We start from the raw sequence: 16,415 nt of genomic DNA, 5'->3' as shown, positions 1-16,415 counted from the left end.
AGAGAAAAATAGGGTACGGCAACCAGCTCGCTGTCGTGGCCTCTCTGCTGACCTGTCGCCGTCTACCTCGCTTGCGGTAGTCGTACGCTCGATGACCCCCCGAAGTTATCCTGCGCAGCAGCTGTTGATGCCAGCGACACATCGTTTAATTTCGTGAGGGGGTGAGTTCACCGCATTCGTGGTGTTGACCCAGCAAGTCCGCGGCTGGTACAAACACGCCGCGAGGCGAGAGATGATGGATTGGTTGGAGAAATAAAATTGTTAAATTTGGGGGAGTGTTTGTCTTCTTGAAGAGGAGAAAGCGGAAAGAAACAGAGCGAGGGGACAAGCAAGAGGACTGAGCAAGCAGCGAACGACAGGTAGTGAAGAAGAGAGGAAGATGGAGAGCAACATCGTCGAGATTTCTACTGACGAGGAGACGGGTTCGAGGGAGGATGGTAGGTTTAATTCCATCACGCGATTCAATCAGATTGCGCCAACGACGACGCGGGTGAGGAACTTGAATAATTATTTTGTCCAATTTGTTGTTGTTGTTGTGTTTTGTATTTTACTTGAATAATTATTTTGTCCAATTTATTTGTTCTTGTTTTATGGAGTCCTGTTCGTTTTTAATTCTCCAATTGGGCGCTTCTCTGTTCGGTTGTCTAGTTTGGATTGGCTAGGTGTAGTTCTGATAGTTTCCATTTCAACCCCCTTTTCAATCCTTTACCGAAGATCTCGACTTTATTGTTTGGTAGGGAATTCTTGCAGGTTTTGCTACAATTGGTATTATTTTTGTTCCGATGAGAAAGCTCTTTAACTAATTCGCTTTCTTTGATTCGTTATCTTGCAAGAAGTCAATGAGTTAGGTTTATGTTAACTTCTTGATGGATTGGTGCGCATTTCATCTATTGATTGGTGAAAGATAATCAACTGTTCTTTCTTCGCAAGCATAAATCTTCCGAAAAGTGCTCCTTTCGTCTACTGTATTGATTTCAAAATGATCTACAAATAATCTGTCCTACATTTCTTGAGAAACCAATTTTGTGGCAATTTTGAAGGTTGATGCAGCTCAATTGAACTATAGATCGAGAACGGTCGGTAGCTTCGCCGGCAGCCTCGCCACCATCTTCTTCTTTACCCACCTCCTCGCCGCCGTCATCCTCATCATCTACTTAGCCGCCCGCGGCCTCCCGTCCCGGCATCCGTCCTTCCACCCGGCCTACTGGTTCCCGCCTCTCCTCACCTCCGCCGCCGCCTCCGTCCCTTTCGCCGTTCTCTGGCTCCTCGTCGCGCTTCACCACCCTACTAAAGCCCTCCGCGCTGCCCTCTGGCTCGCCCCCATCCTCTCTTGCGCAGTCGCCGTGCTCCTCCTCGCCGACGACAACGGCGTCAGCCTGGCCGTCGCCGTGCTCTTCCTCGTCCTCGCTCTCGTGCTCTCCCTCTACTGCTGCTGGATCACCCGCCGCCTTCGCCACGCCGGGGAGGTACTCTCCGCCGCCGAAGCGGCCGTCAGACCAACTCTCGCTCTGGCGAAGTACCTGGGGTTCGCGCTACTAGCCGGAGTACTCTACTTCTTTTTCTGGACGCTGGGCGCCGGCGGCGCCGCGGCCTCCGCCTCGCGGTTCGTCCCGCTCTACGCGATATTGCTGCTGCTGAACCTGGCATGGACGATGCAGGCCCTCAGGTACACTGTCCACGTGGCGGTGGCGCAGACAGCCTACGCGCGGCTCGCGTCGGGGGTAGAGGCGCAGCCCGCGGCCACCATTTTCGACACCGCCGCCGCGAGGCTCGTTCTCGGGGAGGTGCTATACGGCGCGGCCGTGGTACCGGCGGCCGCGTTGGCGCGGGGAGCGTCCCAGACTATGGGGCAGGTGGTGCGCGACTCCGACGAGTTCCTGTTCTCGTGCGCCGTCTGCTTCGAAGGGGTGGCGGAGCGGATGGTGGCGCTGGGCAACCGCTGGGGGTTGGTGTACGTAGGGGCGCAGGGGAAGGGACTCGGCCGGTCGTCGGTGGAAGTGTGGGAGCTGTTCGCGAAGCAGGGGATGGAGAGGCTGATCGAACTTGATCTGACGGGGGCATTCTGCTTCCTCTGCGGCGTGGCTAGCGGCAGCGTGGCCGCCGTGGCAGCGGGGGCGTGGGTGCTGGTGTCGCACAAGGGCCATGTAGCGGACGCCACGGCCTATGCCTTCTTCCTTGGCTACTTCATGGTAACTACATGAGAGAACAACGCATTACGTACCCATCTCAAGTTCTCGCTTGCTGTGTTGGACAGGTTCTATATAAGTAACCATATGTACATTTTGTGGAAACAGACACGGATCGCCATGGCTTGGCCTCAGGCGTGCGTGGCGGCGTACCACGTCGTGTTCGCGGAGAACCCGGCGAACAACGAGATGGGATCTTGCTTACGCGAGCGACTGAGGCAGCTGAACTCCATCTCCATGCGTCAAATTTCCTGACAAAAGAAAACAAACTAGCAAGATCCCAGAAATGCAAGTTAGTTTCCAATTTGGAATTTAGGTGTACATATAAAATGTTAATTTATGCATTGGCGTAGATGCCCATGTGAAGCATATGCGTTGTTAAAAGGATGAGTGAGTTATGGGAGACATGTGTAAATCCCGATTCCGATTGTAATTTAGAATTGGGAATGATGTAAAATATTCTAATAAAGGCTGCTGTTATGGAATTGAATTCTGTCTTGGACCTTTTTTTCCCCTTCTTTCTATTGTCTATGAATATATTTTCCACACGAATGCCTGATGCTGTCGCTCAGAATTGCACATGCAACTTGAGAGAGGTAAAGAACTCTCAGGATGTCTCTTTGCTTGGGGGTTTTGAGGCCTGAGCGTATTTGACAAAGAAACACACAAACAGATACTTGTCAATCCATTCATCATTATCTGTTTGTCGATCTCAATTAAACACTATGAAAGATTATATCATAAATAATATTCAAATAAAAAATATTTTAAAAATTAATTAAAATTTCCTTCTCTTTTACGCCATCTCTAGTTCTTTTTTGCACATTCCACTCTAATAGACTTTGCAATCCATTACATTTTCAGAATAAACTTCTACGGAGCTACCAAAATAGAATTGATAGCATTTTGTTCGAAAATGTTTCGACGATAACAAGGAACCTACAATCCAGTGTGTCCCCGCCCTCCACATCTGGAGCACATGATGTTGCCGGCACCTCCACAAGCTACATACAAAATAATGTGCATCGCAGAAGTGAATAAATGATCCAAAAGTTGGCAGATGAAGATAAAATGGCAACTAAGCAATTTATTCCACATTTCTGTATTACGGACTGGTGTTATAAACACAAATTTATACTGATACAATGTGTGGAATGAAAAAAAAAAATGAACACGACAAAAAGAACAAACCTGAAATTTTTTGTACTGGAAATTATCGATATAGTATAATCACAAACTAAACTCAAAAGAGAAAATACAGGATACGGTCTTTACAAGATGAATTATTATAATGTCTAGAAGTAGATAAATGTCTAACTAAATATTAGAAGAAATTTTATTGACTAATAGTGCATTTGATTCATCTGAATAATTATTCTATTCCCTATGACTTTTCACAGAAACTGTATTTTTATGCTTGGTTACAAGATGAAATTTAGATCACAGTTCCCATGGGATTGTGATTCCCTACTCATCCTTCATAAAAAAGATATACTCCTCTATCTCATTCGCCAAAAAATATCTATTTTTACTCTATTCAATTCTTAAAAAAAAAAGCATTTTTTTGAAGAAGAGAATATAGGTTTTGAACAAGGCAAGTCAGGCAGGTTGACAGACCAGACCAAGCAGGTGGCTGGCAGACTGGTCTGAACAGGTCATAAGGGATAAACAATATACAATTGGTAAAAGGATTAAACGATTAAAACTTCAAAGCAATTGATTTATTGTTTATAGCTCTATTCTGTTAACATGAGTTGGTGGACTGAGTAGGCCTTAAGGGATTAACAACTTATAATCAGTTAAAAGGATTAAGAGATCAAAACTTCTAAGCAATCAGTGTAACGTTTATAGCTTTATTGGACTAATGAGAGCATAGACGATTATAGTTCCAGTCTCCATAAGGATGACAACTCAGTTACTAACTCATCAGGAAAGGGGGAAGGGAAGACATCCTCGACAAAATATGAAGTCCTTCCCAAAGGAAAAATGTCATAAGCTCGATCTGTCCATCCTTTGTAGCAAGCAAGTTAGGATGGCCCAAACTGGGAAAGCTGAGTGACAAGGATGGGCCAATTGGAATGAACAGGTTGGGCAACCCAAATAGGCGAACCAAGCAACATACATATGTCGCTCGGGCAAGTTGGTGACTTGAATGGATTAGGCAGTTGGGACAGATCAGGTGACCCGAACAGATCGAGCAAATGGGCCATGAGGACTGAGTCGAATAAGGCCTGACAAGTTGGGCCAGCAAACCAGACAAAACAGACCACATAGACCAAGTATACCTAGTCATATAGGGAATCTAGGTCTTTTGGAGTTTGACTATGACCTATTAATGATTCCTACAAATCGAACCCAGGGATAGTTCATGTCCATTCCGTTTGATTAATCAAATTAAAGAGTACCTATTCAAATTGTATTCCTAATCTATTTGATTTCCCGGAAATAATTGTTCTTTTCCTTGTTTATTCGGTTCCTTGAAGGAAGGAGTGCACCATAAGAGCAATAATTGTTTTGGGGGAACTTGTTCAGTATGACAGTACTTTAGACAACACTGAATTGCCAACTATTAAATACATACAAGGAAAACAATGTAAACTCATAGAGACAAGTCATGCAAGAAATACAATAACTATGCAAGAAATTAACATTACCTAGGCACCTAACTTTCACAATGATTCCTTGGCTCTCTAGGATTGAGTCGACATATAAACCAGAACCTTCACATGTAGCACATAACACTGCGCCTTTCACTTCACAATCAGTGCAAGGTGGGTTATTACCTATTTCCTTCTTATCCATCGACAAACCAACAGGCTTCTCTATATTGTCCTCTGGATAAGACTTGTCATAGCAGAACAAGGATTCAAGATTGCTTCTACACTTCTGTAAATCATGGATTGAACTTGAGTTGACCTGTATCACAAAATTAAATAAATTGAGAATCAATTACTCCAAAAATATCAAATCGCAAGGTAAGTTATACCCTCAAATTATATGGATAAGAAATCTCCTAACGAATCTTCTTGTAAAAACCAATGGAAAAATTGGAATCATCATAACATGTTAGCCAAATTATATGGACTGCTACAATTAGAATTTTAAACTTTTGAATCCAATTACATACTTGTAATGAGTTCCTTAAGAAGATAATATTTGATAAAGTAGGTAGTGTAAAATTCACATGAATAAGCACCACTCAAAGAAGGAATTACCTATACAGAAAAAGTGCATATTTCTTAGGTTTAAATCAGATTCCTGTAACAATAATAAATGGAGATAAGCACTACATTCAAGAGGAAGAAATCTTACCGTTCTTTATTTCTTCCATGCAAACAATATAATTACTCCAGGTGTGACTGTGATTCAAGCAAGACAAACGTTTTATAGTGGTTATCAAAACCGATGATGCATTTATACAATAAATGGGCAGGGGTGAACCAAACAGAACTTTGTACATCTGGGTTGTGAATGAGAAGGAAACTCTTTGTCCAGCATGATATCAATAGCCAAATTGACAGATGCAAAGCTGGTATTTACAAATACTAACATGGTTTGGTGATGTTCGTAACTAAACAAACATCCACACACTACAAAGTAGTATATCAACTAGATTAACCAGAGAGTTATGTTTTCAGTTTTTCTTTCTACATTTTACACTATTTTCCCCTGGTTCATTTGTCTACTTTTATCTTATGGTTTGCTAGTGAAGACATATCAAACAATAGGTCAATGATTAAAAGAGAACAGAAAAAAATTTAGAGACAGCATGATCTCATCTAATCAATCATAATTTGATCTGGTTTTCGTTTAACCATGTTCAGTTCTCAAACACTCATAAACTACTGTTTCTTGGGTGGATCTTGATTTTTATTTCAAAAGCCGTAAGTTTAAGACAAATAATCCAGATCAACAGAGCTCCCTCCCACAAAGAATAATCTGCATATAACTTCGTGCTTAAATTTCACAAAAAAGCGTAAAAAAAAAGTAATGAAAAAAGGTTGGAAACCACTAACCCGAGCTAACTTGCAACGCAGAGTGTCGTGATGGCGGTGATGCGGATTCGCCAAAAGTGGGCGAAATTTCCCGGCGAACTCGCACCCTTTGTTCTGAACTATGAGCGCCGGGCCACCGCAGCATCGCATCGAGTGGCATAACGGTGAGATCGAAGAGGGCTTTGCCGAGAATAAGATCGCCATGAAATTTCTCCCCTTCTGCTGGAACAATAACAAGAACGAGAGAGACGGTATTGGGCGTATCGAGCGGGCCGGCGCAACACCAAGATTGACACTTCGGCCCTTATACTCTCCGAGATAATGGTAAAGGATGAACATATAAAAACATTTTTAATAACAAATTAAAAAGTTGAAATTTTGTTTTTTTTTCCAAAAGTAATCTTATTATTATTATTTTTTTTAAAAAAGTGATCCTCTGAGATGCTTTAAATAAAAATGATAGATTATTTTTTAAGTCACAAAATATAAGTTAATTATTGCTTAATTTTATTTTAAAATTTTTAATATAAATTTAAAAATAATTCATTGGCTTTCATCCTTATTTTATCTGTCGCTCAATATTAGAAAAAAAAAAATCATAAACAGATGTTTTAATTTCACATTTATGGCTAAGTTATTAATTCAAATTAATTATTTAATTTAACTGAAGATAGAAAATAAAAGCTTTTTTCTTAATTTTAAAAATTTTCCACAATGATCCAACCTAATAATAGAACCTGGATCAGGCCAAATATGTACCGCACGGAGCACCAACTAATTATAGGGCCCAATTTCAAATGCAATTTTGTACAAGAGGACTGGAGTCTTATAGCTTGAGAAATTAAAAGGTGACCTCCCTCCAGTAAGGGAACAAACATTGATGATAGTTGCAGAATCATCAAATGCATCAGCAGCCAAAGAAAAATATGACTCCAAGAATATCATTTCAGGTTTCATTGAGCCTCTGCTTATCAGGTATGACCAGGGTTCCATATTGTTCAGTGATGTTAGGGAGCTTACCTGACGTAATGAAGATACGGTGGATAGTTCTTGTCTGAGTTCATTGTGGTATTGCTGACTGCCTCAGATGCTATGGAGTGGAGAACCTAGGAAATTAGAGAATATGCACCTAAGCATCATCTATATACATAGAGCCAGAAGTTCATTCTTGAGTTCATTGTGGAATTGCTGATTGCCTTATCGAGGCTGTTGCTATGGCTGTTCCTTTTCATCAGCAACAAGAATTGGGAATGTTTCAGACGTTAAAACTTCATAGAAAACGATAGCTTTAATTTGGTCATGGCTTATAATATCATTCTGTGCCAGTCGGCATGGATAAATCTGTCATTTGCTGCTGACAGAAGTGAAGCAGAGGTACGCCAGCACTGCACTGAAATCAATGCTTTCCAGCCAGGACCCGACTCTGAATGAAACTTCGCATTTAGTACCACACGCAGGTTATTCTTTTGCTCCTCCAAAATTAAATATACCTCCTCTCTCAATTTTTCCAGCTTCCTGTGCCTTAATGCAGATAATTGCCTTGGATTAGTGAGCATGGACCAATGGGATGGAACAGTTACTGTCAAAGTAACCTGGCAATTTTGTTACACTTCCAATTGTATGGAGGTGAAGAAATTCCTTCGGTAGCCGGCTTTTGATGGTGATTGTTCTTGGATTATATCTGTACCCTGCTGTCACACTAGTTCAAAGGCATTGCAAGGGACTCGTTTGTTTTCTCTATTGCTTCAGTCATGTAATCCTTTTTAGATCATAGCACTGGTACATTAATACAATGTATTTCTTCTCATGTAATACCAGAACTCGTACAACAGCTTCTGAGGAAGTGAGATGCTTTATCGATTTTACTGGTTGAAGTTTAATTTCACAGCTTGCTCAGTTTGTCCTTCTCGCGAATCTTTAACTCATGGTAGGATGATCCATTACTGAAATTAAACTATTAATACTTAATAAAAGCTAACTAAATATTTTGAATGTGATCGGGTGATCATAGTTTGTTTGAGTTTAGCAGCAGCAGGGTTTTGGGATGATAGTGCAGGTTGGTGAGTACTTCACTATTTCCAGTCAAATTTGCCTATTTTGTCTATGAAAACCTCGGCATTTATGTTGATCTTTTTCTCAACTACTTCTGTATCTTTCACTAGTACATAGTTCTCTTGAATTATTATTGCAGGCCACTAAAGATCATGACATCTTAGCCATGTCTTTGACATTATAAATTTAAGATGAGAAAAGGGGTCCCTGAATAATAGCTCCAGTACCTCTCCTAGCAAACTCCATAGTCTTGCATGGCATCATTAACCCACAGTTCTTTAACTGGTTGCTTAGGACGCCTTAATTTGGATATTCCAACTCACTATGTTCTATCATGAAAGGTTACCATATTTACGTGTCCCTTTAAGGGCCCTATACATAACATCATGAATTCATGAGAGACAATTATGTACTATAGTTCCATTACCTAAACCCTGTTTAACAAACTAGAAGATAACTTTCATCTACGAATCAGAGTATATAGCAATCTTCTTGTTTTTTGTTCTTATCATTTTTCTTCCAGTTCGTCACGCAACAGGAATCTGAAAAGATGAAAATAAATTTAATTTACAGTGGGTCACTCACTGTCAACAGGGAGGCCAAAGAGCTCTATTTCATGTTTCCTATCTCCATAATGCTGTGATAAATTTGAAAGGGTAGGCAAAGACAGCTGTGCTCAATTGGAAGTAATGGAGTTTTCCAAACGTGGAGCCTCTGACAGTAAAATATCATCAAAAAAAAAAAAAATCAAAACCCAGTGAAAATGTAATTGCAATAGCTTGAGAGGGCCCCAAGCATGTCTCTTTCTCTTCTCATAATTGATGGGGCGATGCAAGTAATTATTTCTCAATTGATGTAGCTCCTGATTAGAAACTAGTTCATCACTCGAACCATTGCTTCCAGTAATTCTTTAACATTTTTTTGTATTTTCCACTTGACTCTGGCCTGTTTGGTGATTGTTCTAAGTTCAAAAGTATTGTATTTTAATAGACACAAGGCTCCCAGCATCGGACTTTGGATCCATAAAGAAAGCAGATGGTGGACTCGTCAGTCACTCATCTCATGGATTCAAAATTTGAAAGGGTGGAGAGATGTGTGTCCTCTTATAGAGTGGAGGGAGAGTGGTCGTCTGTGTGTGTGTGTGAAAGGGACTTTTTTCTCCCTCTTTTGGTTTGTTGTGTAATTGTATTATATGGGCTGTAGTCTCTACCGACAAAGAACAACAAGGAGATAGATAATAAAGGGACGAGAAAAGAGGCAAAGCAGGTAGCTTCTGCCAGTCCCTCCCTCAATTTTAAGCCTCTCCTTAATCCACAAGGAACTTAGTATTCAATTCACCACCTCTCTCTTCTTCTTTTTGTTTCTTGTTCTTAGTTTTGGTGAGTCGAGCAGTTTGGAATGGACACCAGCAAGAGTTCTTCCACTGCTGCATCTTCTTCGTTGGAAGACCTCGTTCCTGGCTCATTCATGGTCATTTTTCTTTTCTCATTTGCTATTCCTTCGAAACGCAAAACAAGCTTCATTCTTGGTGTTAGTTTCTTCTGTATCGGGCATATAACTGCGAATCACCACTTTCTTCGATATTCATCAATGAATAGTTCTAGTAGAATTGTCAATTATAATGAGTTTGTACTTTTTTTTCCTTCCAATTTCAACTCCAACCGAAAACTCTATTTTGCTTCAACTGGAATATGGCTCGATATTTCCATTTAGCTCATCTTCAAGCGCAGGTTTCCAGATATGTTTTTTTGAGTTCTGTTTCAGTATCCGTAGCGACTGAAAAGCATCTGCATGCAGAAAATTTACTTCATCTCAAGAAACGAATCTTTAAAACTCTCAGAGGTGCCAGCTTTTGCTTTGTGGACTGCCCTCTTGATTCTTGTTTTCGAATTTAATATTTCTTTTCACCTGCTGAAAAATCATGCCATTGCAATTTGCTGAAAAAAAAAATCGTTCTTCATTCTTGTTTTCCATTTGAACTTTTTCATCTTCTGAAAATTCGTGCCATTGTAATCATACAGCTAACTTGATTATGCGCCATGCACACAGGAAGAGGAAGAAGAATGGCTATCCATATATGTGGAAGACTGCTTCTCAAGCGCCACATCCTACAGCAGCTTCAACTCTCTCCCAACCTCACCGCCCTCACAAACCCCCAATCCTTCCTCCAAACCGCTGTTACCGCTTGCAGCGACGGCTTCAACCAAGAGCAGAACCCGAAAGAGGAGGAGAATTTCCCCAGCATATCACACAAATCTGTCCCTCGCCATGTCCTCAGACCCGCCCCTACTGCACCAGGCCCACTGGCTCGCAGACAGCGAGCTCCTCATCTTCCCCAAGAAGAAGGAACAAGAGCAAGAAGAGGAAGAAGAGCAAGAAGAAGAAGAAGAAGAAGAGGTGAAGGCGCCAAGGGAAGCACTGAAAGGAGGAGGAGGAGGAGGAGGGCAGGCAAGGAGGTGCAGTCATTGTCTGTCACAGAAGACCCCACAGTGGAGGGCAGGGCCACTGGGGCCCAAGACCCTGTGCAATGCATGTGGAGTGAGGTTCAAGTCAGGGAGGCTGCTCCCTGAGTATAGGCCAGCCAAAAGTCCTACTTTTGTGAGCTGCAAGCACTCCAACTCACACAAGAAGGTGATGATGATGAGGATGGCCTTGATGATGCCTTCCAATTCCAACTCAACCTAGTTGCTCCCATATAATGCAGACCTATATATACATATATTTTGCAAAGAGCCCTACTTTTGTGAGCAAGATGAAGAAGTTAGGCAGATATGTATGTAAACTAGTATATATTTTGCACATCTAGCAAATAGACTTCTGTTTGTGAGCTTAAAAGCGCTTCCAATCCACAGAAAGGAGTGCTGAAAATCTGATGCCTTCAAATTCTGAATGAACAAGGATGGTTTTGTTTGTCTGTAGATGGACCTTGTTAGCTGTATGCACTTCTATGTTCACATAAGAAAGTGACAAGAACACGCTACAATTCTTTGACATTGCTAGTTTTAAGTGAGAAACATGTGCATCTTTTTGTCGACTTCGAACCAAAGTCATGAGGGTGGTTAGTTCATCGATTTGCTAAAAGAAATCTCATATCGAATTTATTAAAATATTTTTACATACAGACATGGGTTGATTTCATTGGTTTCCATTGTAAGAAGAAGCAAGGAAACCACAGAAGAACAACTATCTTTTCAAATTCAAATCCAATTGACAAATCAATAAATTCAAACATATACATGAAACATGTTTGGCCCACGCCACATAACGAGCCACATAATTAACACAATTATTGATTATGAGAACATCCACTAAAATCCACATCTGGCGCAAAAGAACAAACATCTACATAACCAAAAGGAAAGATTTATTAGGATTAATCTGCAGGTCAAAGAGCTACAAAGATGAGATGAGAAAACAATGCCCACAAGCAACATTTAACCAAAGAGATCCTTGCAAAAGACATACGCAGCAGAAAATACACACTATTAAGAGCAGAGAAAACAGGTTGATTGCCTCTAATACTATGAAACTTACCCCCCAATAAACTACCTAAGGGACAGCTTAGTAAACAAACTCCATATCAAATATTAAGCTGGAATAAGAGACACTACAGCTTTTCTACAATGCAGTGGCCTACATAGACCTAGAGCATACATGACCGCCGCCTGGTGCCCCAGTTTTTGATAAGTCTAACACCTTAGAAAGCAGCAATGTGACAAAACCAATAGTTGAAGCTGCAGGAGAGTCGGCGGACTAACTTAAGTACCCATTAGCTATACCATTAGCCACAACACGCTTCTCAGTCACTGGCTTAGCATCCTTCGGAGCAACACGAAACTTATGGAACTGAGTCATTGAACTATTAATGCACTGCAAACGTGCATTATTTGCTAAATTATTATGGCTTGCAGCATAAACCAGTTTATGTATAAATGCATGGCATATCATAAGTATAAAAAACATGGACATGCCTTCTGTAACTGCTGTTGCTTTGTTCTCTTTTCTTGCATCAACTTCTGTCGGGTCTCATAAAAAGTAAAATCATCCAAAATTGATGTCTTGCTCACATGTTCCTTGAAGAGCTTGAGCAGTTGTAGCCCTTGTTCAAGCTTCACCTGAAATGTACATGGATAAAAAGAATGATACTTCAGCTATGATTTCAAATTGAACAAAAACAAAAGAAGTTCCTTACATCCTGAGTATCTCTACTGTTTGTCACTGGTTTGTTCTCATTGTTCTCCAATGTAATGTGCTTAAGAATGCTATTAGGGACATCCTTGACAATATGCCATTTGAGAGGAAAACATCCAATCCATTTCTCCTGCTGCCAGTAATCGAGTGTTTTACTAAAATCAACTGGGCCAATCATCTCTGCAACACCAACAAATTGTCCACTTGTGTTCACCTGTAAATCGACAGTAAAAAAAGTTAATAACACCGTGAATGCATGCCATTGAAAGAGAAGAAAAGAAATTGCTGGAGATAAAGAAGCTCACAGAGAAAAATAAGAAAACAGGGCATCCAGATGTTTTCTGCTTAGCTTCATGATACGCTGCATCAAGCTTCTTGTTGCCATGGGGAGTGCTAGCCCAAACATTGTACTTTATGCTCTTGTGAACATCATCCTCGCTGTAGGACTTGATGATGAAAAACTTGGCATCTGAGTATGTATCTGGGAAGTCGGCTCTGTTGTATTGATCTCTTTCAGGAACTCCAACAAAATCCTGAACATTTCCATTCGGAGGAAGACTTTGTCCTCTAACAGCAATTGTGACATTAGGTCCAACCTCTTTCTGGTTTCTAACACGATCAGCCCGAGGTCCTTTGTTGAGCTCAGTTAAACCATCTGAGTTCTCATTACCATAACCATATAATCCATTACTTCGCCCCCTTGGCTTATACTTGTTATCTACAGACATCCCCAACATCTACCATTCATTCTGGAGTCATAAATTCCTGAATGAAACCCCTGCCTACCTCCAAATGCATTTGCATTATACATCCGGTTGTTAGGATACATCTTACTCACCATTCCAGGACAATATACTAATTTGCATAATACATACTGTAAGATGAGGAAGGTGGAGATTCTGATTTCTTGTGGGTGTAGTATTTCCAATATGAGAAATCATTGAAGAGCCATTGTTAGTGGAAGTTGGTCTCTGTTGCCCATCAGGAAACATGGAACTGTCATACCATGAAATAGGCGACCACATGCCATCATAACCAAATCTTGGATCCTGGTAGCCTGAAGATGGATTTGCACCAGGTAAGGTGCCTTTACGAAACGAGCCCACTGCATTTGATGGTGCATACTGTTGGTTTGGTTTTACTTTTGTTGTTCCATTGTTGGTATTTGCACTTGCTTTAGCAGTTCCATTCGAATTAGCTTTTGTTGTATCTACTGGAATAGGAGGAAGATCAGTGGCAGTAGATGTAGAAACATCTCCTTTCGAACTAGGATTTTGGCTTGGTGTGTATGGTGCACTGGTGGGTGTTGGTGGCTGGTAATATGTAGCAGGGAACTGGTAATGTTGAGGTGTGTATAGTTGATTATTGTGCCCCATAGTTGGAACTGGGGAACCAGGAGAAGGATACGGACTATATGGAGCATAACCATATCCGTGATGGTACATATCCCCATAAACTCCCTGTCAATGACCAGAAAATGATATCAAAATATGAACATAACAAACAGACAAAGCACAAAGGTAGCACATGCAAATAATGTATTTAATTAGAATTTAAAATTTAATTGATCAAATAGGTGATAAGAAGATCAAAAAAATGAAAATGCGCAACTAATACTGAAAAATAGAATGGAGAGTAGACTACAACTTACAATTGGTGGTAACTCCACTCCATCAGGGTTAACATATCTAGGATAATCCTCCCACTCTGTCACTGAGCCATCATAACCTGAATTATCGGTAAACATTATGTCACTCCTCAAGAAACACAATGGTCCTAAGAAAACTAAAGATACTTGTAATCAGAGCAAGCAGCCTGAAATAATTACATTGATAGATGCTAATAAAAAACATCAAACAAGTTTAAAAACACGGATCCAATTAATTCAGCTAAAAACTAAAACATAAAAATGATAAAGATTGATTAGGCTTCTAAGGTCATCCATTGTATTCACATCTAACCTCCATAGTACAAAGATGAAGAATATCCATTTGGTAAGTAGCACATGCTCGCATCCATATGGTCTTGAAGTAAAGGAGTCAGAGACCGCTCATATGTTGGGATAGGGGCAATTGGTTCCCTGCCATTGACTACACCATACTGAACTCCAGAAGTCTTCATAGAAACAAATGAAGTCAATTGATAATTATTCTATTCAAATAAAAAACTAACTCACATTATTCTCCCTTCAAAAGAAAGGACAGAAAAAACACCAATAATAATTTAGTTAACAAACTAAAAAATGTACCTTTGCAACTTCCGAAGCGTCGTCATTTTTATTTTTAGAGTCTAGGGATAACTTTTGCATAAGATCGGCAGATTCTGAGACACAGGTTAAAGAACGAACAAAAATTGACAAGGTATAACCCAATAGTTATAGAACTCAGCCCAGTACGAATCACATAAAAAACTTGATTTCATATCAAGTTTCCGATTGTGAATAGGAATATCTACGAAATAGAAATTATAGATCAACTTAAAAGTTATTCCTTCTCGGAATTAGCATGATAAAACACATGATAAAAATTCCTTACAGTAGGAAACCTCGAGATGATTGAAGAAGTAATAAAACAGAAATATTACATCCTACGGCTAACACGTAGCAACAGAAAACAAAATTTTGACGACCCTAAACCCCTCCCACCTCAGGAAAACACACATAAACCACCGTTCAACTTCATCATAATTGAGGCTTCCGATCCGACAATAACACAGAGAGAAACCTAAATAAACAACGCAGAGAAGCAAAATCGAGTTTTTTAAACGTAAAAATTAGCAGGAAAACAACAAAACCAACGGATCACATCAGGTAAAGTAACACTAAATCGATTCCCTGGGAAGGAAGGATACGGTCGGCGGGAGTGGGAAGAGCCACGGTCGCCATCAGCGGATCTGCAGGTAGACCACGGGATCGAAGATGCGAGCTGTTCCGGGGAGGATCAGATGGCCCAAACCCTGGAGAGGGCAGAGACGCAGGAGGATAACCCTAGGAAAAGGAAGGAGGTGAGCGCCGCCACAAGAGAGGGAAAAAAAGGGAGGGTTTTGGTCTCCAAGTGGAGCTGATAAAATACTCACAGCTTTTGCTTGAGCCCGCTCTAACTCAACCCACTCTTCGAATCTACCCACTGTGCCTAAAAGACTGACACCGTCGTGGGACCCTCTTCGATTCTGTTGAAATTGGCCAATCCTTAGTCTGGTAAATATCTCGGGTGGAAGGTTTCTTTTTGCCTTTTTTTTCCTTGGGACAAAGATTATTTCCAAAATAGGAAAAGATATTGCTGTTCTTTTAAATTTATTTAGCAGATAAAAATAATTAAAATCTTGATAAATTACAAAACAGCTTACAATTTCTATTTTTTTAAGAAACAAAAATTTGAAATTCATTTTATACAATATTTTACACTAATCGTCTTCGTGTGGAAAATGAAAAACAAATATAGCCATAATTACTGATGTCTTACAACGCTCTTCGGTGGTCTTATAAATCTCAGCAAAACAAATCTCTCTTGAGTTTGTGGTACACAAATACAAGAAATTTTCTCGTCACAATGAAAAATAATAAAATTCAAGTCATTTTTGTTTCTTTTATCGACAATTATTGAATACAGATGATGAGATGAATAGAAACAAACATAAAGTTCTCATTACTATTGAGTGGATAATGCTCCTTTCAAATCATTGATACTCAAACAACAAGGTGTATAACATTATAAATTTCTAGTTTCTTTAATTTATTGGTTACAAAGTTAGCTAAAAAACTAACTAATTATCCAATGAGAAGTGTTCGATTTATATGTATAATTTTTATTATCTAATTAATCTTGAAAGTGGCCGATATGATTTTAAGGAAATATCTCATTGATTATTAACATCAATCAGGAAGCACAGATGAATCTTAATGAACAGATTATTAACATCAGTATAATATATCTTAGATGATATTTGAACTCTTCTTAGTCAGAGAACATGCCTTACTTTTTATATTTATATA

General features: G+C 40.0%; 4 protein-coding genes across 4 annotated transcripts; 2 read left to right on the top strand and 2 right to left on the bottom strand.

Annotated features, from left to right (window-relative positions):
* The first annotated feature begins 217 nt into the window (after positions 1-217).
* Positions 218-2,455, top strand: LOC141839885 (uncharacterized). The gene is made up of 3 exons (XM_074727769.1): positions 218-490; positions 1,041-2,189; positions 2,295-2,455. The coding sequence occupies exons 1-3, from the start codon at positions 380-382 to the stop codon at positions 2,439-2,441; spliced, it is 1,407 nt and encodes a 468-aa protein (XP_074583870.1). The 5' UTR covers positions 218-379; the 3' UTR covers positions 2,442-2,455.
* A 502-nt stretch (positions 2,456-2,957) lies between these two features.
* LOC141847046 (uncharacterized) lies at positions 2,958-6,471 on the bottom strand. The gene is made up of 3 exons (XM_074735038.1): positions 6,203-6,471; positions 4,841-5,102; positions 2,958-3,190 (listed from the first exon to the last, which is right to left on the bottom strand). The coding sequence occupies exons 1-3, from the start codon at positions 6,383-6,385 to the stop codon at positions 3,126-3,128; spliced, it is 510 nt and encodes a 169-aa protein (XP_074591139.1). The 5' UTR covers positions 6,386-6,471; the 3' UTR covers positions 2,958-3,125.
* Positions 6,472-9,471: 3,000 nt separating this feature from the next.
* Positions 9,472-11,151, top strand: LOC141843508 (uncharacterized). The gene is made up of 2 exons (XM_074731562.1): positions 9,472-9,703; positions 10,283-11,151. Exons 1-2 carry the CDS (start codon positions 9,632-9,634, stop codon positions 10,916-10,918), a joined length of 708 nt encoding a protein of 235 aa, XP_074587663.1. The 5' UTR covers positions 9,472-9,631; the 3' UTR covers positions 10,919-11,151.
* A 1,011-nt stretch (positions 11,152-12,162) lies between these two features.
* LOC141821312 (YTH domain-containing protein ECT2-like) lies at positions 12,163-15,451 on the bottom strand. The gene is given in 9 exon segments (XM_074708725.1): positions 12,163-12,348; positions 12,426-12,638; positions 12,730-13,158; positions 13,161-13,304; positions 13,306-13,884; positions 14,076-14,152; positions 14,386-14,539; positions 14,673-14,746; positions 15,275-15,451. Coding segments are annotated over 9 exon segments (1,875 nt in total). The 5' UTR covers positions 15,309-15,451; the 3' UTR covers positions 12,163-12,177.
* Positions 15,452-16,415: the final 964 nt, after the last annotated feature.

This window comes from Curcuma longa, chromosome 1, assembly GCF_044706935.1.
Source record: "Curcuma longa cultivar G26 ecotype Majalengka, Jawa Barat chromosome 1, ITB_CL_G26_1.1, whole genome shotgun sequence".
Taxonomy (NCBI): domain Eukaryota; kingdom Viridiplantae; phylum Streptophyta; class Magnoliopsida; order Zingiberales; family Zingiberaceae; genus Curcuma; species Curcuma longa.
The sequence above is the reverse complement of the archived record's forward strand: the minus strand, read 5'-3'. Positions and strand labels throughout refer to the sequence as shown.